Source organism: Harpia harpyja, chromosome 6 (assembly GCF_026419915.1).
Source record: "Harpia harpyja isolate bHarHar1 chromosome 6, bHarHar1 primary haplotype, whole genome shotgun sequence".
Classification (NCBI taxonomy): domain Eukaryota; kingdom Metazoa; phylum Chordata; class Aves; order Accipitriformes; family Accipitridae; genus Harpia; species Harpia harpyja.
This window is the reverse complement of record NC_068945.1, coordinates 55,535,755-55,558,774: the sequence shown is the minus strand read 5'-3', so window position 1 is coordinate 55,558,774 and position 23,020 is coordinate 55,535,755. Positions and strand designations below refer to the sequence as shown.

The 23,020-nt window shown below is 42.9% G+C and overlaps 1 protein-coding gene and 1 long non-coding RNA gene across 2 annotated transcripts in view; one reads left to right on the top strand and one right to left on the bottom strand.

Annotated features, from left to right (window-relative positions):
- Positions 1–23,020, top strand: part of CDHR3 (cadherin related family member 3) — a 42,223-nt gene that overhangs the window by 5,050 nt on the left and 14,153 nt on the right. Inside the window, 10 exon segments of the mRNA XM_052789850.1 lie at positions 3,897–4,065; positions 6,589–6,674; positions 8,630–8,724; positions 8,830–8,934; positions 13,157–13,305; positions 14,649–14,838; positions 16,477–16,645; positions 18,124–18,223; positions 18,369–18,467; positions 22,450–22,676. Of these exon segments, the coding sequence (XP_052645810.1) occupies positions 3,897–4,065; positions 6,589–6,674; positions 8,630–8,724; positions 8,830–8,934; positions 13,157–13,305; positions 14,649–14,838; positions 16,477–16,645; positions 18,124–18,223; positions 18,369–18,467; positions 22,450–22,676 (1,389 nt within the window).
- The window catches only part of LOC128143024 (uncharacterized), a 33,549-nt gene continuing 19,246 nt past the window's right edge, over positions 8,718–23,020 (bottom strand). The window contains exon 2 of the long non-coding RNA XR_008235593.1: positions 8,718–9,963. This is a non-coding gene — a long non-coding RNA (uncharacterized LOC128143024). The remainder of the gene's footprint in view (positions 9,964–23,020) is intronic.

Genomic DNA, 23,020 nt, shown 5'->3' with positions numbered 1-23,020 from the left:
TTTTAATTGCATCTAGGCAAAAACCACCTATCACAAGAATTCCATTTATTCTATGATAGAAAAAATGTGATTTTTGGAAAATAAGAAGTGAAGAAGGACATACAGACCCTGCTTCTCTTTTGAGGATTTGTCCATAGTTTTTCAACCTAAATTATATGAAGTCACTGTGAATTTAAAGTGGCTTAGTTAAACCACATGCAGCTTCTGTTTGGCCACTCTCACCTAAAATTAAAATGAATTTGAGTCGCGTCCAAAATAAAGTAAGCTGAGTCAGATCAAAGTCATACCTAACTCTGAACGAAGGCTGTGGCACATGAGGAAGTTATCTTGAGGTAAGAAGTTATCGCACTTCCACACATCTGTGATCTATTTCTACCTATTGTGTGCTCTTATCCTATGGCAAATGCAAAGCAATTTCTATTACTTCAGGCTAATTTTCATTGCTGGATAAATTAGCAAGTATTAACTCACATTTGTCACTGGCAATGAGCATTCAGATGCATGATAACTTGACATCCCATTGTAACTTGCTTGTACGTCTGAGCCTGAACAGTGACACTGAAAAGTGTCTTTAAAAGTTATGGAGAGACACTGGGTAGAGTCTTAAAAAGTTAATTTGAATGCATTTTTCTGGGTGTTTCCAAGGAAGTTCAGGTTTTCACAGAACTGATACAAGGGCTTTGCTCGTGCTTCTGGGAGAAATTTTGGGGAAAGACTGTGACCCCAGGAGGTTGCGGCTCATTGATTTGATCTGCCTGTGGGGAGCTGCTGCGGTTCCCGTGCTCCCACCTCCCAGCAGAGTACAAAGCTCAGTTGTGCCAGCTCTGCTGGTTCTTTAGCCTCTCCCCAGCCAGATCAATGAAATGGTCAAAAAACTCTCAAAAAAGCCCCGTTTCACCTGTGAAGCATAGGATGTGGCTGCACAAACAGCTGAACTGTGTCAGCTGAGGGGTTGTAACAGGCAGAAGGAAATGGATATGTCCCTTAAGCTGGCTTGGCTGACAAAGAATTCATAATGTGGGACTCCCTTCGTAGGCTGTTTTTTGGCATTTTGAAGTAAAGCTATTCCTTCTGCTGCAAAACATAGCCCTTTTTTTATACCTGCTTGCTCCTGTCCCATGCCATCTCTATGCTGTGCAGCAGAAACATTTTATGTTGCTGCTTGTTGAGTGGGACTGAGAAATTAATCTGGAGGAAAAATAACCCTGCAAATAGATAAAAAGTCTCTTCTTGATTTTTTTTCATGGCAGGGATGATGGAGAAGTTTTTATTTTAGCACAATGCAGAGAGTGACACAAGGATGAAAATGAATGGCCAAGAAAGGTGTAGGCTGGAGACTGCTTCTTCCAAAGTGCCAGTTTATATTCATTTCATACCAGAGCCCATTGCCAGAACGGCCTGTAAGCCTTTGTATGTCTTGCTTGAACTGTAGCTGTTTTCAGGGTTTCATAACTCACTTGAGGGACCGGAACAAAGAGGTTGGGCCAGTGAATATCAGTCATGAGAAAATCATAAAGCAAGCTACATACAAATTCTGCAAATTAGCAGTTGAGTGCTGATTACAACGCATAAGGCAAGGATAAATACATGAGTGTTCTTAGTTCATTCATTTGATGAGCATTGCTACTTTTATTTATGCTCTGTTGTAGCAGATCTGTACAATATTTTGCAAAAGTGATGTGATCCAAAATTAGATACCTCAGCTCTACCTACTGCCATTAAATCTTTGCTAAGATATAGAAAAAGGCAGTATTTAATGTATGAATTACAGGGTTTGCAGATTAGCTAAGTACCTGTTAGCACAGGCGCTTCTGTATTTATGAAGCACATTTACTCCTGTTGCAGCAAGCCAAGGCAATATCACATTTCTTGATATGTTTTGAGATTTCTGAGAAAGTCACAGTTTCTGAGATCTGCACCCTGCCCATTCCTCCTTGCCTTACTCTTGTTTGAAGAATCCCATGGATGAAGAATCACATGGAAGATGTGTTGAATGCATGAAAACATACGGCTGCCTGAAACTACCTTGATGCTGTTAGTGATGCTGACTCTGCATCCCAGGAGTGAAGAGGGGAGCAGGGAGTAGTGAAATTCTCAGGTGGAACAAGGGGTAGACAGTTATGGGGTGACTCTAGCCCCCCTTTCACAAAATCTGCAGCTGCTTCAAGTGTGTACAGTGCTGCCTTTATCAGTAAGCATTGCTCCTACCTGGAGGAGGGGTGAACTGTGGCTCGCAGCCTACGCCAGTGGCAAGCTGTTCTCAAAAGCAACCTAGAAAGAGACCATCTAGATTTACATCTTCATTTGCAGGATCTCTATAAAGGAGGGTGGAAGATGCGTATTTAGGCAGTGTGGCTGTAGCTATACCACCAATGAAAATATTCAGCTGTGAACTGGAGGGGTAGTCCTCAGAGCACATAATTTCTGCTTAGAATTGGGCAGTTTCTCATTTTGAGTTCATTGCATCTGTTTACTGTATTGTATCCAGCAAACGTTCATTTTGGAAAGCAACCTTCCCACTGGTGTTACAAGCTTTTGTAGAATGTTTTTTCTGAGTTAGCATCACTTTTATGGGAAGCTTCTATTTGTACAATATAGGAGAGAGGGAGACCGTCCAGGACACAGTTGTTTTCTCCTACAGTATTGTAACAAAAAGATCCGCAAGGTTCCAGAGAGCAGCTGTTTTACATACCAGAAGTCATAAAACATTTGTGCTTCTGTTCACTCTCCTCCAACTGTCTTTGTTAATTGGCTCTATTTTGGCTTCTGTCTTCTAATTGTGCTGACATCACTTTTGTATTTGTCCTCTGGCCATGGCATCTCATCTAAAATCAAGGATTTATTTCATCGTTCTCTTCCTGCATCCTCTCCAGGCTCCTCCATTCTGCAGTATTGTGAATACAGTGACAAGCTCCTCGTCACACACACTTGTGAGCCCCAACTCTTCTCCTTCTCCAGTTCCACAGCACCCCGTTACTCTGTTTAAGCTTCACAGTTTTTTAGTTTTTACACAGCAAATTTAAGTGTCACCTTCAGTGAAGATTGAGGCATACAACTTTCAGCATCTTGCTGTTGCTCTGGACTCATCCTAAATCGAAATGAATATATTTAGTGTTTTTTCATGGAATGTCAGTCTTGTGATTGTACATATTCTGTGTTAAGAGGCAGTATGCAGAGCTGGAAGCCTTTAAAAAAAAACCCCAAAGCAAATGTTTGCCTTATCAATCTTGCAAAACTTAAGGCCTGTTATTTTTTTAATTAGTTCAACATTTTCACCAAACAGTTCTGGTCCCTCTCTCATACAGTGTGCTCGTGCAGCTCCCTTCTTCCTGTGGTTTCCTGCAAGTCTTCTCCCAGACACAGCTTATAGAAGGAAGGGGCTGGTACCTGCTAGACTACACCGTCTCCTGGCCCCACACTCTTTATTGCAAGTAAAAGGTCTTCCTCCTTGTGCTCCTGATTCACAGAAATAGTGAAGCTGCCCTTGTGTCCTGCAGGGCTTCCTCCCAGTTTTCAGTCTCGTCACACCTCGACTGCTCCTGGAGCTTGGTGTGGAAAGGTGAAGACTTGGCACAGACAAGTACTTGCAAGATGTAGTCCTGACCTTGAAGGCAAAGCATTGCCTGTGAGGCAGGACAGCTCCTTCCAGGCATTCTCCTCCTCAAACTGTCCCTCACACAAGAGGTCCTTGAGTTGCTCCAGGAAGCCACAACATTTTGGTCTTTCCACTCTGTTTTTGTCACATTTCTGTCACTGACAAGAAATGTGCCAGCAAGTAGATGATCTAAAATACTCACTGCTTACTGATGCAAAGTGTCCCTTTACTTGTATTCACTCATATAGACTATAACTTATATCTCTTGCATGATGTGCTAATAATAATTTTTTCTTTTCAGGTTGTTACTACTGGAAACCCTGTCCTAGATTATGAAACCATGCCGAAGAGCTTTGATTTACAGATTTTTGTTGAAGATACAACTGGGAGATCTGACCTTAATATACTGACTGTCCAAGTAACAGATAAAAATGAACGTCCTGTATTTCGAGGAAATATGGCAATTCAAAGTAAGATAATGGTGGTATTCGAAAAGAACAATACTTGAAAAGATGACATCAGATTAAAAAAAAAACTATAGCTGCATACAGTGCCTGTAGCTAAAGTGGTCTAAGCATTTTCCTTTAGGAAAACAAGGGAGGAACAGGATACTGTTTTTCTCAGAGCTTTATTTTACACAAGTATTTGGTATGCTTCATTTCTGGAAGTGCCCTTTTAGTTTTCTTGAAGTGTGACCAGAAATGATTTAACCATTTTGAAGCACTTGAAGAATTAGAAGAAAAAAAAAGTTTTTTATATCAATAAAGATATATGTTCTTTTTTTGATGAGATGAATACTTACCTAGAGGTATGTATTAGAAACTTGAAGTTTGGTGGGTTTATAACCATTGAGTATGAGTACATGTTTCAGTAGTTTGTTGACAACTGGACTGATTTGGAGAAGCCAGATAAATTTAAATAAGTGTATAATGTGTATGTGCAAGAATTTCTGAGGGAAAATGATAAAAACATTGCTCTGCCAATGTTTTACACCTGTATATTGTATTTGCACCTGCACATGAGAAATTAAGTGGAAAATCAGTTTGAAGAGTGAGATCTCAGAGATCTATGGTGCTGCAAATGGAAAGAGGCAAAGAATTCTGTCTCCTGCATGGGGCAGATGGTGTTACCAAGGTTTACTTTCAGACCACGGGCAAAGGTGCAACAGGGAGGAGTGTGCAGTAGCATTAGGAATGAGGCTGGAGTGTCTGGAGCCCAGCTGTTGTCAGTGCAGGCACTGCATGCCATGCAGTACTTAATAACAAGTGACAATGCCATCAATAAAAAGGATAGGAAATAATTGTCATACTCTCTGAGCAATCTTATCTTGTTCATTTACTAATGAGAGGGACCTGGAAAAATTGTACCATGAGGCAACAGAGGACAGTGATGTATTTATTATGTGTTCACACACAGACAGAACAGTTCAGGTAGTGAGTAAAAATATGCTCTTATTATTTCATGAGGTACTGAGAGCCTGTTTGAAGTCTTGATATTCTAACAGCAATTTAGCAATTAGCAATTAGCAAATAATTAGCAATTTTCTGTACGGAAAAGCATTCAATAATTCAAAATTCAATTTTTAAAAATCTGAAAATATCAAACTGTCATCCATTTGTGGCAGGTATTTGGAGCTGGCTGCTGAACCCCCCAGATGTGGACTAGCAGCAGTATTATGTAGGCTGCGACTCGCAGCCCTTGGAGTGGTCAGCAGTGCAGCGTGGCTGCAGTCTTGACTTCTGCCTGCTGCAGAGGGCAGGGTTTGTCTGCCTGGACAGGTTCAGACCAGGTCCGCTCCAATTCAGCCCGCTTCACTAATGCCTCCTAAGCACATTAACGTTCCTGCTTCCATACAATACTGAGTTTGTAAAGCAAATTAGCTTCCCCTGGGGAAGAGGCTGTGTCATCTTCTCAGTATAGCTGGTGTCTTGCATATCATGGGTGCTACTGGAATCTAATAATAATTAAATGCGACACTTCAGGGGATCAGCACAGCATGAAACACACTACGTGGGAGCTTGTTACAAATAAGTGCATCAGCTTAACTCTCAGCTAGAGCTGCCATAAATTGGTGAGCACAGATGTCTGATCTGTCTAACTGTGTGGCTTTAGTTAACAGTACCAGCTACAATTAGACACTAATTGCGCATTCACTGGTTATGAAAAAGCATCTCCCTCTCATTAAACTTTATATTCATATTGTTGTCCTCTGGGAACAACTCATTACGCTGCTCTGGGATTCCCACTGCTCTGATGAGAAGCAGCAGTCAGCAGGGGTCACAGTGGAAATTAATAGTCCAGAAACAGCAGGTCCAGCAGACACAAAAGGACATAAAGCAAATAACGTGATCTAAAGATCTGTTGTTCTGTTAATTGCTCTACCCAAGGAGAGAGAAGACTCTTGCCAGTGGCCTAGTATGGGATAGCCCAGCTGTGAGAATTCCTGTCATGGAAAGAAATACACCTTGCACTGCATTAGCACCCTTAATAAGGCAAAAATTTAAGTCAGTGCAGATAATCCACTATTTATTTACCTTGCAGGTGTAAAGGAAAAGCAGAAATGAAGAGGAAAGGCTCTGAGCTCTCCTGCCAGGGGACGGGGTGGACAGGGAGGGGATGGTGATGAGGACATAGCACAGGGCTACGTTCTCCCCATCTGCATAGTAAAGAAAGACACAGGTGTAGTCCAAATGCATCATTTTACTCCATACCCTGTGAGCAGCTCAAGATAGGCTATATGTAAAGATCATTCTCCTGAAGGCACCGTTTGTATTGCAACTCGCAGTGATGGTTGCCTGTTTACAGATATGCAATTGATTTCTTTTTATCTTTTGAGTATTTGTGCTCTTTGTGATGATTTTGGAATTACACTTGTGAAGTGAGAAGACGCAGCAGGCAGTAATAAGTCTGGACAGCTTTAGTGTATCAGTACATTTGCTGCTGTGTCCTTTATTCTTACCTAACTAACATTGAGTACACTTATATCCATGCAGCTGTAACGATCTATGTCTTGGAAGGAACACCTCCAGAATGCATTTACCAAGTTGATGCAGCTGATCCTGAAAATGCTGAACTCAAAGTAAGTTGTATTAAAGAAAAAAACCCCCAGAGATGATATAATCCACTGTATCTGAAATGGTAATTGCCAGCATCTCTTGACAACCTCCTTCGACAACCTCCTTCCTTATCAGGAACACAGGAAAAGGTTTAGTCAGGAAAAAAGAAGCATTTTCAATAATAACTAAGAAAACCCAGCCTCAATGTTTGGACACAAATTGTATTTTGAGTTCTTAGCCCTCCAAAATTAAGGGATATTGAAGGCAGAGGTACAGTAGAAATTGTGTCACCTTTTTTAAAAAAAAAAGGCTTGCAAAACATTTCTTGTAGATGAGAATGACTAAAAGTAAATAAATTTTTTAACCTTCTGTATCACAATGTAAATTCTTTTAAGTGAGACAGTGAGGAAATTACTTACAAGGCAACTGAATCTCAGCTTTTTGACAATCCCAGGGCAAACTGTGACCTTCAGTTAAGAAAATGTGTTAGCTGATCTGAAAATACTCTTGGCATCAGCAAAAAAATCTGGAAAGTGATAAGTTTGTTTGCAGACAGGGGAAAAGTAACTTACCTAAGAATTGTGTTGTAGCTTTGCTTTATTGGCTTTGGCTTTATTAAAGACAGCACATTCAAGAACTGAACCTGAAGATGCTACTTCAATGTATAGCATTATTCAAGAGAGCGATTGGCTTGAAGTATGTCCTCAGGCTTTGCCCCGTCAAACCACCACACCTGAGCTGGTGAGGAGGGAAGTGGAGGCCTGGGGGTTTAGCTCTGCTTTGTTTCTGAAAGCCATGGCAGTGACTTCCACACACCTTCTAACCCCTGACGAATCTCAGGCATAATAAGAAGCTGCAAATATAGAAATGCTGGGCAACAGGTAAAATAATAATCCAGAGGGGGAATTTAGAAAGGTCAACTGGCAAAAGATTGTTAAAAGAATTGTGATCATCTAGCTGCTTTTTTTAAATCAATTTCAATTAAATCTGTCATTGCAGGAGGCAAGTTGTTTCACTCAGCTCTCTGTACCTCCTGGTTTTTTCCCAGAAGGTAACACTAGAGCAGTAGCATCCCCTGGAAGATCTGCTCAGTGGATTTTGCAGATTACTTGTGTAGTGCATGACCCTCTGGTGTTGCATACTTCAGAGTTTATGGGTATTATTAGCACCTGCACTAGCAAAGGAAATGTCCTCGAGGGCTTATTGGTGATGGCTTGGCATGTGGAAGATAGCAGGGAAGACGTGGTGGGTATGTAGTAGCTACTTCATGGCCACAGGGAGCAGGGTGCTGCCTTTCTCCCTGCTGTGTACAGTGGTGGGGTGCTCAGCTCCCCCCTCCCACACCCGTGCACTGGTGTGGTACCCATTTGTGTCGTGCAATGCACAAAGTGGCTGCTGCTACATGTGGCTGCTGAGCAGCCATGTTAACACTGGGCTGTTGTGAACACCCTTCAGCCTCACACCCTCATGTACTCCAGGAAAGTCCACTCTCCCCTCCTTGCCCTCTCCCATCATCTGGACCCTCAAACTTCTTTGCCTCCTCCACAGCTCTTATGTCCCCCAAATCCAGCCTCACCCCTTCTTCTCTCTCTTCTCCTTTGTGCATGTACTCCGCTGCTGCCACAAAGCTGATTTTTGCCTATGGCGCTGTGGCTCATTTTGCCTATGGCTGTCTGGCCTCTATGTTAAATTCTCATTGCAGACCTGGAGTTCACAGAGGTAGAGAATAGCGTGGGCTTTAATGTAGTTCAGTGTCTGTGACTCTCCACTGGCTGGCACACGAAGCACGTATGACCAAGTTTGAGCTGCTTCAGCTTAGATGATCAGGGCTTGTGCTGGCATCTGTATGTCAGCATGTTTCATTACGCAAAGTTTGAGGCAAATGCTGTACTATAACTTTGCCCATTCTACAAGGCAAGGAATGAATGGAGGGATGTTTAAAGATACAAAGACTAATTCCTTGCTCTCTTCATTTCAGTATTCACTGCTCCCTGCACCAGTGCCATTCTTGGTCTTGGAAAGCGGAGCCATTTTTACCACAAAAGAATTTGATTATGAGAAAGATCCACATTGGTGAGAATGTATTTTATTCACGTGGTCTATTTGCTTACAGTAAGGAGAGAAATATTTTCCTACATAGCCACAGAATGATTCTTGTTTTGTTTTCTTATTTAACAGCTACTTTTTAAATATAACAGTGACAGATCCAGATGGACTCAACTCGACTAAAACAGTGAATATAAATATAATTAACATCAATGATGAAAGACCTTACTTTACGACGTGAGTGAAAAACTTCCATTGTACTCAAAATGTAGATGTTTTCCCAGCTTTACTGCTTTGGCACCAATGGGAGGGTGTAACATAAGGGCAAGTAAATATAACAACAAAATACTACTGAAACCAGTATTTTAATTTTGTTATGATTCCTGTTCTTTTACTGGAAAGCTTTGCCTTCATTTCCCTCTTTTATTCTTATTTATATTCTTAACAGTTTCAAGTTTTCCAGGCTCTGTCTTCATGCTAAGAACAGCCCAACAAGCTTGTTGTACTTGTTAGCATTTAGAGAGGTTAAAGTTATGCAAAGACCTTTGGACAAGTTCAGACACGGAGATGAACTTTACCCTGTGTGAATAGAATCATATAGCATTTACCCCTCATGCAGATGTGCATTTCATCATAATGATGTTTATTCATGCAGAAATGTCTAGACGTAAAAAGCTCTCACTTTTGATCTGTCTTCCTCTTCTTCCCAGACGCACTTGTAAACAATCCCAGTGATCTTTGAAACATTGTCTTCTCTTATTGTCTCATAAGCAGGAAATTGTGTCATAACACACAAGTCAGAAATAGCTTTTGAAGACTAATGGAGTTTTAGTTGGAATCAGGAATATTGTTGAAAATTTGAAAAAAATGGGAAAGAATATACATGTGCCACCAGCAGGCTGCTTTGCAGTGGAAAGCATGATGGACGATTGTTTCTGAAGCAGGAGCTTGACAATTATTACAGTTGATCTGAATCTGTGGTTGATTTATCTTTGTCACTTGCATGAGACACTGATTGGCCTCAAGACACTCTCTTTATGTCTCCTGATCCTGAGGCTTTACAAAGACCGTGCTGAGAATATTTATGATGGCTGCTCTCCTGCCATCTATGCAAAGGAGAAGACAGTGTAGCACCTGGGCCATGCCAAGAGGTTTCCAGCCACTTGTTTGGAGCAATCTTCTAGGTGTTTTGTGGAGCCAGAGCAGTTCATGGCTCCTGGGCTGAGGCCAAGGATCTGGACCTTGCTGAGTACAGGGGTGGAGAATCTGAAGAAACAGAAGAATGAAATGTTAGAAACAGACATGGATTTTTTGTTGTTGTTGCTACTTATTTAATACTTGAACCTCATGTCTGCAATAATCAATAAGGTTAACAGCTCGCTCCACATTACTGTACTGCTACAAGCAGGAGGAATCCTCTTCCCAGTGCCAATTGTTGCACATCATTGTGTTCTAGACTGATTATTTCCTCCAAATGTTGCCATTTCTGTTTATTTATCCTTATGTCTGGAATGCTAAAGGAGCTCTTTTAAATATTTATCTGTTGTTCGAATTAGTGAAAGCTGTAGTGACTTGAGCATCCATAACACCTGAAGTCTAAGACTCAGTTCTCATATGGCACTGTCCTGGTTTCAGCTGGGATGGTTAACTGTCTTCCTAGTAGCTGGTACAGTGCTATGTTTTGAGTTCAGTATGAGAAGAATGTGGATAACACTGATGTTTTCAGTTGTTGCAAAGTAGTGTTTAGACTAATGTCAAGGATTTTTCAGCTTCTCAAGCCCAGCCAGTGAGAAAGCTGGAGGGGCACAAGAAGTTGGCACAGGACACAGCCAGGGCACCTGACCCAAACTGGCCAACAGGGTATTCCATACCATGTGACGTCCCATCTAGTATAGGAACTGGGGGGAGTGGGGCCGGGGAATCACCACTCCGGGACTAGCTGGGTGTCGGTCGGTGGGTGGTGAGCAATTGCACTGCGCATCATTTGTACATTCCAATCCTTTCATTATTACTGTTGTCATTTTATTAGTGTTATCATTATCATTATTAGTTTCTTCTTTTCTGTTCTATTAAACTGTTCTTATCTCAACTCGCGGGTTTTGCTTCTTTTTCCCGATTTTCTCCCCCATCCCACTGGGTGGGGGGGGAGTGAGTGAGCAGCTGCGTGGTGCTTAGTTGCTGGCTGGGGTTAAACCACGACAGGCACAAATAAGGCCTGGTATTTGTTTGAATCTTGTCCCTTTTAGATTGACACTACAGACCAAAAAGAGCAGCTCAGTTTGCAAAGAACTTTAGATTAAGTTACACTTCACGATCTGTCCTCAGTATGCACATGTATGGCCTCCTGCTAAAATATGAGCTGTATTCTGGGGCTACGTACTTTCTGACTCTATAATAATTAGTGCTGGGATGGGAGCTGGGGAAACTTGATGAGTTAGCAAACCTTCTTTATTTTCTCCCGATCAAAGCTGTCAAGAACAGAGTTTCAAAGGGTCTTTTTAATTGTTCCCATAGTATATGCAAGCACATCTGGTTTTGGTGTTCATAACACTACATTGGCATTCAGCCTTTTCAAATTCTGGCTGTTAAAATCAATGGAAAACTTGTGGAGTCAGGAAAACAAAAGAGGAGACAAGAAAACAAACATATGCTTCCTTCGCAATTACATTGCAGTGTCTAAAAGGTCTGCTTGAACCACCCTGTAAAAAGCCACTGGCAGGTGGCAAACAGATGGACGACAGGACACAGCCCAGATGTAGCGGCGTAGGAAGCGGCCCTCAACTCCTCCGCAGCTGTACTAGTACTCGGTGCTACGAGGATGTGCTCGATAACATCCCGCTTCTTCCAGAGAGATCTGGTGGGGACAGGACAATGGCCCATGCAGGGTGCAGGACAGCTGGTAGGGCTGTGAAAGTGGAGCGGTGGTGAGTTTGCTGTCCACAGAGAGGTCAGAGTTGTGGTCCCTGTGGGCGTAGGGATTTCCCTACTTTGAGTCAAACCAGTTAGAGCTGTCCCTCCCATATTCCCCCATGATCAGAAAGGCATTTTAGGGTGGCATTTTTGGTAGCAGTGAAGGAGATCTGTTGCTATTTGTTTTGTTTCTGAGTGACTCTGGAAGCAACAGGAGAACAAGGAAGGAAGAGATCCAATGCCAAGAGTGAGATAGAAACTTAATAAATACAGTGATTCCGCAGCCTTCACAAACTCCTTGTTTACTTCTGGCTGTAAGTTAGGTGTTTTTACTGGGAAGACTCTGTGTGATTTCTCTCCTGTATGCTTTCCTCTTTTCATATGAGCTGACAAAACAGTTGGAGATACTGTGTCTTCTTAACCATTTTTAAAATTGCGAGTGGAGACCTGGAGGCATGAGATCTTCTGTTCTGTCTCTGCAATTCTCTGCTCCAATTGCTAAGTGCCCCATGATGTTGGTTTTCAGAGGACAACGAAGGGCTCATGCTTTCCTATACTGGGAACTATAGACTAGGCAGTTAGCTAAGTGGTGGCATAGAAGGTTTAAAATGTGCAAAAACCACTTGGTCTTGAAACATACTCCTGCTTTTCTGGACTCTGGAGCATCTTCAGCTCCCTTTGATTTCTAGAAGCAGGAGATGTTTGTGTGTGTTTCTGTAGTATAAATCACCCTTCATAAATTCCTTGCACAATTTTTGTGTGCTTGCCCATGCCTGCTTTTGCATGTGGTTCAAGTACCATAATTGCATACCTGAGTACCCATGTGAACATGCAACTGCAACCATTATAAGCAATCCTGCACAACTGCCTGGCAGACTATATCTGGGCTATAAAACTCACTTAATTAATGGGAAATTTGGGAGCACTGGCATACCAAACAGCAGCAGTAAAGAACCATTTTCTCTATGTAAAATGAATCAGACAGATGTTGCTGGGAGTTTGGAGCATGTCCATCTGTTGGGCACCCACAGGAGTGCTCCTCCCTGCCTCCACCTACTGCAGGGTCAACTCAGATTTTTAGTAATACTGTTGTCCCCCAAAAGCCTCCACCATTCATTCCAAAAGATGATTAATTACATTACTGCTTCTATTTTTGTTCTTCTCTTGCACAATGAAGGAACTAAAGCAAGTGGCTTTACAAGCTGGTGGCTCTGTAGGGAGATGGACTGCATGACTTAACAGTCCCTTCCATCTTCAGCTTCCATGATTCTATGAAAGTCAAATTGGTTTTACTGTGAAAAAGTTGCAGGGGAATGACACTTATTTGTGTGGCCGTCATGCTTTATGACCACATACCAGTTCAGCTATTGCTACATGTCCAGCTGGCAGAACCAGTGACTGGGATATTTACCCTGACATGCAAATAGCTGTCTCTCAGTCCAGCGTGGCCATGGCTGTGCTGCTACAATTGGCTGCTCAGCTAAGTCCGTAATCAGCTGCCCTTGCAAACACAGATGTGTACTTTGCTGAATTTTGTTTTATCTTGTAGAAAACAAAGAATCTACAGGATTCCAGAGGAGCAAAGCCCAGGCACTGTTGTTGCCAATATAACAGCTAAAGATCCTGATGATGAAGACTCTCCCAGCAGACTTTTCTACAGCATCCAGTCTTCTGACAGATATTTCTCCATAAATCCATGTAAGACAAACAAAAATGTGCCTTCTGACACCCCAAAAAAGAGAACAGAGTGGCTACTTTGAAAAAAATGTTTTTGCCTTAGTTTTAAATTGACTTCCTTTATTCTGTGGCTGCCCCTAGAAATAAGAAATGCTCAGTGCATTATTAGGGTCAAATTCTTTGGTCAGCTGAAGATACCTTGATATCCTGAAGAAAGCAGACCAAAGGTGACTTCTTGACAAAGACTGACTTACGGCTGGAGGGTGACGGTCCCTTGGGTGGAAGTAAGATTAGCTGCCTTCTTTTTAATCTCTGAGGACTGCAGTGAGCCTTCTGGGGCTCTTGAAACAGCTGCACATAGACCATAATGTCCTCTCTCCTGCCTGAAATCTCCTCTAGCATTGAGGTGCACAGCAAATCTGCACCTCAGCTTCATTGCTTGATTCATGACCCTCCTCAGGCAAGGACATCCAAAAGAGTCCTCTCTCCCATGCTGGTTCTATCTCCTCATGCTCTCTGGGGTGCATACACCAGTCCCCTGAGGTTTTTGCTCCAGGGCTGTCATTCAGTGACTGCTTTGCTTCTCCTCTGCTATTGTTTTAGAACTGCTTATCGTCACAGCTGTAAGAGGTGCCACACAACACAGTGCTGTGGGGGATCAGGATGACCCTTAAGTGCTTTGGATTCCCTATGCCCTTTGGCCGTGTGTTGCCACCCTGCCCCTCAATTACACTCCAAAAGGCAGAGGATGTATACACTGTTCCTTTACCTCTTTGGTGCTCTGGGAACAGTATTTTGCTGTGCCATAAAAACCTTCTGTTTTTGAACAGAAGCTAACAGAAGTGAAAAAAAAATATTAAGTGAATGGCTGACCAGAACACTTGGCGCAATCTGGCACAGCTAAGAGCAGCTCTGTTGATGTGTGAGTAGATTTAGAGGTGCTGAAGGAAGCTTGAACGATAACAGTAGAAAGTGAAGCGGCCTTACTAGCTAGAGGGCAAGGACAGCACAGGCATTAGCAGCTCATTGTCCTTGATGCTCTGTGACTGCACTCAACTCTGAACTTGCACTAGCTCTTTGAGAGCGTAAGGGAAATCTAACCACTTTCCAAGCCCTCTGCTGAGGCCACCCTATGGTGTATTTTTGAGCAATGGGCATCTATTCATTAAAGTCTTATGCAGAACTTTCAGAACCGTTTTGTATCATTTTAAAAATAACTAAATCAGCCATGATTTGCATGGAATAGAAGACTTTTTATTCTGCTACCTCTCTGCTGATCTGCCCTGTCCTCTTGCATGTACACCACGAGTGTTTTTTACTTCTCCCCATGGTGAACATCTAACTTCTGGCTGCTTTCTGCCCAGCGACTGGAGTGCTGCAGGTGACTGGGAAAATCAATCGAGATGCCCTTCCACTGCGGCTCCATCCTAACATCTCATTGATAGTCCGGGTGGAGGACAGTCCCAGCAGTAGTCACGCCAGCGAAATGGAGATCACAATCATTGTTGATGATATCAATGACAACCCACCAGAATGCAATCCTTCTACCTTCAGGTACTGAGGCTCTTCACTGCCTTAGTGCTGCCTTGTTGCCCCAGACCAATGTGCAGCCTAGGGCACATCAGTTAGGGTCCCCAGACCTACAGCTAGAGGTTCAAATGGACATTTATCATTAGCTGTTAAAGGTTAGTGTTCACTCTAAGTGTCTTAGGGCATGAAACTCAATTTCCTGGCATGTTCAAACTGGAAATTTGGACTAAAAATATCTGTGTATAGTCAGATAATTTATTTATCTTCCTTTCAGATACCAAAATGCTTACGATATCAGAGCCATGTGTTATAGAGTTACTTTTCTGACCTATACAGATCCAGGATCCTCCTTTCTTTATGCTAAACTGTGGGGAATCATTCACCAGGGAAAGCTTGCCAGTCAGTTCTGGAATTTTATTTTAAACTTCCTCATCTTCTCTTCTAAATCTCTCCCTGGTGACCTGCATGGGTTTTGTCTAATACAGTCTGTAAGGTCTTCAGTGCCCAGATCACCTCTTGTTATAGGTGTCCTCTGTGCGTAGTAACTTAGTCATGGACTTTGCTATGGCTATGAATGCTCTGAGGCCTTTGTGATGATTAGGTAGTTTATATTTGCAGATGAGGACATAACATCAACTCCATTTTACATATGAAGTGTGTCATAGAAAGACTGAAGTCAAAATTGTCCATCTGAAGTGTTTGATGTGCCTGGGCTCTGATCTTTCAGGGTACATGGCATTGCATAGTGCAGTTCTTCAGGTGCACTTATGGTAGTTTGACGGTCCTGCAGATAAAAATCCAGCATCTCAGCCAAAGAACCTATGCAATGAGGAATTCCCAGTTAGTGGGTATCTTTAAATTGCTTCCTCACTGTCTAATAGAAATGTCTTGCATTGAAATCACATACTTTTACATACTGGACAGAAGAGAATCCAATTCTTCAGAGCGCTGCTTAGTTACAACATCCATGACAATAACACAACAGTCTCTTTGTTATCTAGTGAGCTTAAATTTTGATCTGAAGGAGGCAAAAATCTTCAGGGGAAAAACACGATCAAATAAAGAACTAGTCTTATAGGGATTGCACAAGAGAACAAAATCAGGGCTTAATGGTATTTCAGTTGGTTCTTCATTTTCTTGTATTTAATTCTCTTGATTAAAAAAAATTAAATCAACACCCTCTGCCCCCAGTTCCATCACATGCGTCACAGGGACCCTCACTGTCAACAGCAGGGCCAGAAATGCTAGTTTCACAAAACAGGAGAATGGTCCAGCTATTAGTTAAGGAGAAAAGAACGAGCTTCTCATGAGGACAACATTATAACATACTGAATAAATGAGTGTTGTAAAGATGGTTTAAAATACTAATTATTAATTGAGCTAAACTTGAAAATTAAGATCTTGTGGCAGCTTCTGAAGTTTAGCTGAGTTCAGGTTTATGGTTTGGATCTGGCTAAATGTTTATATCCTGCCCTTTGTAGAGGGCTATTGTCCACCACAGTGTATGGATCAGATTCCAGGTTGCTTCATCAACTGTTGCCTGTTTAGATCTAGGATTTCACTTAGAAAATAAATGGAAGTCAATGTGTTGGCGTGTAATATATGAAAAGTTCAAGAGAAGAAATAAGTTTCTCTGATGGGAAATGTGTTTGTTTTAAACAGGATAGAGGCAAATGAAAATACGATTGCTGGGACGTTTCTTCTTGATCTTAGAAATTACTGTAAAGATATTGATGTTGATCCATCAAACAATCAATTTAATTTCACTGGATTATCTGGTTTTGGAAGCAATAACTTCGCTCTGGAGTCCACTGTGTCTGGAAGACTTGTGGTCAGTTGTTTGTGGCTTTATGTTAGATTGTCCTATTTCAGAAGTCAGCTTACAAAATATTGTCTGTACAAGAAAAAAAGGATTACTGTAATTCATGTCACAGTGGGTATGATGTGGAGAATGACTGTTTTGACTGGATGTGAACTACATATCCTTTGATAGGATGCTTTCTATGGATTCTACAGAATTTGGTGAACAGAGAACTGTTTTAAATAAATGTGCTAGATATGTTTGAAATAACCCCAACTTTTTAAGGGACTGTGAAGCCCCAACTTTGATATGGATAAACAGAGCAAATTGGTGTCATTTCATACCCATTTATTCATGACAGACTGTGGAAGATCCTTGCTATTCAGCATGAAGAATTGAAATACTTGAGAAATCCCACGCTCAGTAACTACTTCCCAGCTTCTTTGGTCAGAATTGTAAAACCACTTGGAGTGGTAAATTTTCACAAAAGTGTGGTGGGATTTGCACTTGTGTGATTTTGCATGACAAAATATGAGTTCCTTATCCTGATAGCAGCTGGCATATTTGCATTGGCCAGAACCCCCACCAGTTGCTGGACATGTGCAATGGTGGTTGTTCCGTTGCTTTAAAAAGAACCGTGGACAACTACAGAAAAAGGGAAACGTAACAAAAAATAGGCATTCTGTCTAAAAGACAAGAGTACTACAGGAGCAGTAAAGTGATTTTGTATGGCTGGCTTTAATTTTTGATCTGAGGTATGCATGCCAATAAGCACTGCCCTTAGCTGCTTAATCTGCCAGCATGAAAAGCGTATTCATTGCTGCACAGGGTATGATTGTTGTCAGCCCTTTGATCACGGTGTATGTATAATGCAACAGGCTATCTGAAGTGTCCTGTTCCTCCAGGAATTTCCCTGTAGATGATCAACAGTGGATGCCTGTACTTTAGTCCTGCTGCCCCAAAGTTTATGAGGCTCCTACAGAAAGATGGAGACCTCAGAAGATTAGGATTTAAATCTGTGTGAGCCACTGTTTAGTAACAACATGGTTCCTGGATAAACACTCATGGCTGAACCTGATACCTTTAATACATGTCTGTAGGCGTGAACTCAAGGAGTAACTATTACTATTTAGCAATAGCAGATTCTTGTTGAGCCAACAAAGGGCAGAGTAAATAGCCAGCTCATTACATGAGCTTTGAATTAACTAGGTAAAAGGCCAAGACCTTATGATCCAAATGATAAAACTTCCTGCACGTAAGGGGAAGAAATTTTGTTGGCAGAGGAAAGAGTTTTGAATTTCTAAGAGACGCCAGAGCGTGAACATGTAGAAAAAGCCTGGAATTCAATCCTGTAATTGATTAATAGCCTATATTACTCCTACAGACCAATTTGATATATCCAAGGGGGAGACCACACTTACAGAATGCTGAAAAGAGTAATTGCCGTCATGTGTATTGTGACTTTATGTAAGGAAGTATAAATACAATTGTGTTTCTTTTTAATTTAGGTGACTGAAAGTATTGATTTAGAAAACCCAGCTAATCTAGGAGCTGAAGTTTATTCTTTGACTGTCAGGGTGCAAGATATTGCCTGTCCTAACTACTCAAGCAAGTATCCCTTTTACACTTCTTTTGATATTTTCCTGTGCTGTAACAGCATGGAGAGAGGAATACCATATGTATTTTGAATATATGCATAAGAAAATTTCACAGCCATACTTAACTATGATTTAATCTTCTGTTATATTTCCAGATATCATCTACATTTACATCAGGATAAAGCCAGTGAATGAATTTTTTCCAGTCTTCAGTAATTCATCATATGAATTTAATGTTCCAGAAATTACTAAAGGTACAGTAAGTAGCACCTACATGATAAAAATAATGCTATCATGTTGATAAGTACCTTTTTGCTCTAAATGGATTTTCATATATTTGAATGAGGAGAATGGCTCAAAGCTCCAGTTCAACCAGGGTCTCACCATACAACCACCTACTACCCTTAAATAGACAAAACTGGCAACAACTCCAATTGTACAGATGGAAGCTAAGACACAGACAAATTCAGCAACTGCACAAGAAATCTGTGACAGAGCCAGGAACTGAACTCAGATGTCTTGTTTTAGACCGTCTTTCTGCTCTTGCTAAATTAATCTTTTGGAGGGATTGCGATGGTGCTAAGAAACCGTTATAGATTGACACAGATGAGTGAGGACTCCCTTGGCCCAGGCATGGTGCAGGCTGGCCACCCTGCTGTCTCCTTAGACCCAGCTCACCTTGGGTGCAGTGGGTGCCCTGAAGATGGGGTGGGATGGGAATGCTCGGATGGGGTGCCTGCACTCAGCCAGACAGCAATAGAGCAGCTCCTTGTGCCTGGAGCTAGGGTCCTTCCCATTCCTGCAACAGCCCAGGACCAGTGGCTGCAAACACAGCCTTAAAACGGAATTTGTTGAAACTGTTCACATGCTTGACTCCCATCTCAGCACCCTTCCTGTCCCCTGGTGAGTCCTGCATCTCATGTGTTTGCACAGCAGTGCCATGGCATCCTACCTCCTTGGAAATCCTTGTGTGCGAGGTGTGACCGCCAGCCAGCTCTGTGCTGTGCTGCTCAGTGCCCAGAGGAGTCGGCACGGGAATGGCATCTTTCCTAGCTTCAGCTTCACCCTCATATGAACCTGATGTACCAAACACAGGCCTTCTGCCCCAGGACCTCACTTACTGGCTTTATTCTCTTGGCTGAGAAAAAATTGAGAGGTATGTTAGACATATGCTGGATAAATCTTGATCTTCATTCTGAACTTCCTAGGGTCACAGAAAAATTGAAGGTGTAAGGGACCTCTGGGGGTCTCAAGTCCAACTCTTGCTCAAAGTGAGGCTAGTTTCAAGGCTAGATCAGGTTGCTTGGGGCCTCATCCACTTGCATTTTGAAAATCTCCAAGGACAGACTCCACAGCCTCTCTGAGCTCCTGTTCCAGCTGAGCAACCTTCATTCCAGATAATTTTACCTAGTACCCAGCTGGAATTTTCTATGTCGTGGCTTGTGTCTGTTCTCTATTGTCCTTTCACTGTCACCTTCTGAGAAGAGTGTATCTTGGTCTTCTGCATCATTGCCCTTTAGGTAGTGGAGCACAGCAATTAAATCCCTCCTTCGCCTTCCCCTCTCCACCCTGAACAAACCCAGTCCTACCAACCTCTCTTCCTGCATCATCTGCTAAACCCTACCCAGCCTTTCTCTAGTTTTTAGTAACTCTCTTGTACTTGGACCCCCAAACTGGTCACAGGTAGCTTTACTGCATTCAGCTCTGGAGCCCCTAACATAAGGACATGGACCTGTTGGAGCGGGTCCAGAGGAAGGCCACAGAAAGGATCAGAGGGCTGGAGCACCTCTCCTAGGAAGACGGGCGGATAGAGTTGGGGTTGTTTAGCCTGGAGAAGAGAAGGATCCGGGGAGACCTTATAGCAGCCTTCCAGTACTTAAGAGGGGCCTACAGGAAAGCTGGAGAGGGACTTTTTACAAGGGCATGTAGTGATAGGACAAGGGGTAGGGGCTTTAAACTGAAATAAGGTAGATTTGGGTTAGATATAAGGAAGAAATTCTTCACTGTGAGGGTGGTGAGGCACTGGAACAGGTTGCCCAGAGATGCTGTGGATGCTCCATCCCTGGAAGTGTTCAAAGTCAGGCTTGATGGGGCTTTGAGCAACCTGGTCTAGTGGAAGGTGTCCCCTGCCCATGGCACAGGGGTTGGAACTAGATGATCTTTAAGGTCCCTTCCAACCCAAACCATTCAGTGATTCTATGAGTGCTGAGCAGAGTGGATTAGTCACTTCCCAGCATATGCTGGTAACACACTTGTTAATACAGCCCAGTATGTGGTTTCCATTCCCCAAGAGTGCCCTGGTGGCTCATGTGTAACTAGTCCACCACGGCCTGGGATCCCTCCCTGCAGAGCTGCTGCCTGCTCAGTCAGTCTCAGCCTGCACTGGTGCATAGGCTTGTTCTGGCGTCGGTGCAGGCTTTGCATTTGTCTGTGCTGAGGTCCACGAGTCCTGTTGGCCTGTAGCTCCAGCCTGCTGGGCCCCTCTGAACAGCAGCCCTGTCCTTCAGCACGTCCAACACTGCCCCAGGCTGCTGTTACTCACAAACCTGCCCCAAAGGCCATGTCACCAAGGAGGACATCCAACTGCATCTCTGCATCTGAGTGGGACATGGTGAAGCTGCCCATGAAACTCCAGGAGATTTAGCAGCCAGATAATCCAGTGTCTTCTTGAATTCATCAAATTATTATGGCCAGAGCATGCCTAAAGCACAGGAAAAGGCAGCTGTGGCTATGGTCAGCAGACCTGTAGGCTCGATGGTGCTTCTCTGTCCATTTGCCTAAGCCAGAAGGCAGGGTGTGGTGGGGAGGAAAAGGCATGCTTCAAGCAGCTCCACCATCCTGCCCACAACCTCCTCTCCCTTGCCATAGGCAAACAAGCAAGCCCAAATTTCCAGCCCTCAGCTCTCTGTTTTCTTCATTCTCTGGTCAGGAGGATCCTGCCAAGGTCCACAGCTCTGCAAAAATCACTCCTGCCTGCCCTGTGGAGAAGCCGTAGCTGGCCACTGCTGAGTACAGCAAAGCTGCAGCTGGCGTGGGGATGCATGGCCTGGAAGGGAGCTGGAGGGACTGGGGAAGTTGGGGTGGCAGAGAAGCCCTGGCAGCCCTGGCTCCTGCAGGAGCCAAACTGCCAGGAAAGCAAGGAAGGCTAAAGGGGGATGAGGAGGCACAGGACAGCCACTCAGCAATCAGAGGACCCTGACCTTCAGGTGTTCATACCAGCATCTCGCATTGCTCAGCAGCCTGTTGTTCTTGCTCAACTTTCATTTCTATGGTGCATGGATGGAGCTTGGCTTTCTACGCTGTTTCCTAGTGGGCATGATATGATGAATTTTGTAGCATTTCCTGTTCCGTGTGTGTATCCTCATACCACTGATCTGTATCTTAGCAATATAACACTTGAAACCCATCTGTGACATGGATATGTCTGTAAAGCTCTCTGTGTGTCAGCCACAGAACTTTGCTGGATACTGAGACTATCAAGAGAAATAATATGTTTTTTCCGACTCAGACTGCCTTTTGCTTTGGGCTGAGTTGACATTAACAGGGTGCTTGCTATTGCTGAACCAAACAGCAGCCAACAGTTTGTGGTAGGGCTGGACTTCACAGGGTCAGGAAAGAAAAAAATATGCCAACCCTTCATTTACATCTTCCTTCTTTCTTATTCTGTGCATGTGGACTACTCATCCTGTATATCGCCAGGTCATGTGGATCCACTTAGTGTTGAATCAGTGCCTGCAGAGATGGGTGTGCACAGTCCCATCTTCTTTCTCACAGTTTACAGCACTGCCATTTGTATTTTGCTTCATAAGTGCTTGGTACAAAGGTAATTCAAACTGCTTTTCAAACACCTCGCAAGGAACGGCAGCAATTGCTTTTCAAGGCAGACAAAGAGCCTTGTTCCTCCAACCAAGCCAGTGCTTGGGCTGCCACAAGGTGGGAGTTCATGCGTGTCAGTGCAGGGCTCGGGGTGGCCCTCACCGCCAGAGCACTTCTGTTGTGGTTCTCTACAGACTCCAAGCATTTTGGTATTTATTGCTAGCAGGCAAGCCCATACACTGGGGAGCCATAACACAGCACGGTGAACTAGTATTTCTCACACCTTTGCTTTACTTTTGGGGGGGTGAAAAACTCTAAAACAAATCTTTAGTTCAGTTTCATCAAGTTTTGGTTGGAACAACTACTCTGTACCTCCTTTTCCTTAAAATGTTAATGAAATATGTATTTTCTGTCTCTCAGTGGGATCCAGGATTGGAAGAGTGAATGCCAGAGACAAGGACTGGTCACCCAGTGTCATCACTTACTCCATTGTAGCTGGAGGAGGCACCAAGGATTACACAAATATCTTCTGGATCAGCCCAACCAAGGGAGATGTGAAGATTTTAGCTAGATTAGACTATGAAACAACTCAGAAACACATTCTCACAGTACAGGCCTCAGACCAAGAGAAGACTGCAACAGCATCTGTGAGTAAATCCACTCTACTTCTGCCCCTTTATCTACATTTTTCTCTCTTCTTCCTGGCAAGAACGGTAAGACATTGGGCAAAGCACTTTGGTCTGTAAAAGGCAAGTCCACCCCTGCACAGAGTCATGTATTAGTCAGATGAAAGAGGTGGTGTTCACTCAGTCTTGGTTTATTTCTTACAAAAAGGATTAAAGTATTATTTTTATACTTTTAACTCTGTGGTTTTTCTTTCTCAGTCTTTTTTTCTTATTTTACCTGGGCAGTGAAATTGTTTTCAGTGCCCTAGACAGTTTAAGATATTCTTTATGGCTACATATGTACTGGAAAATAGAAAAAGGACAGG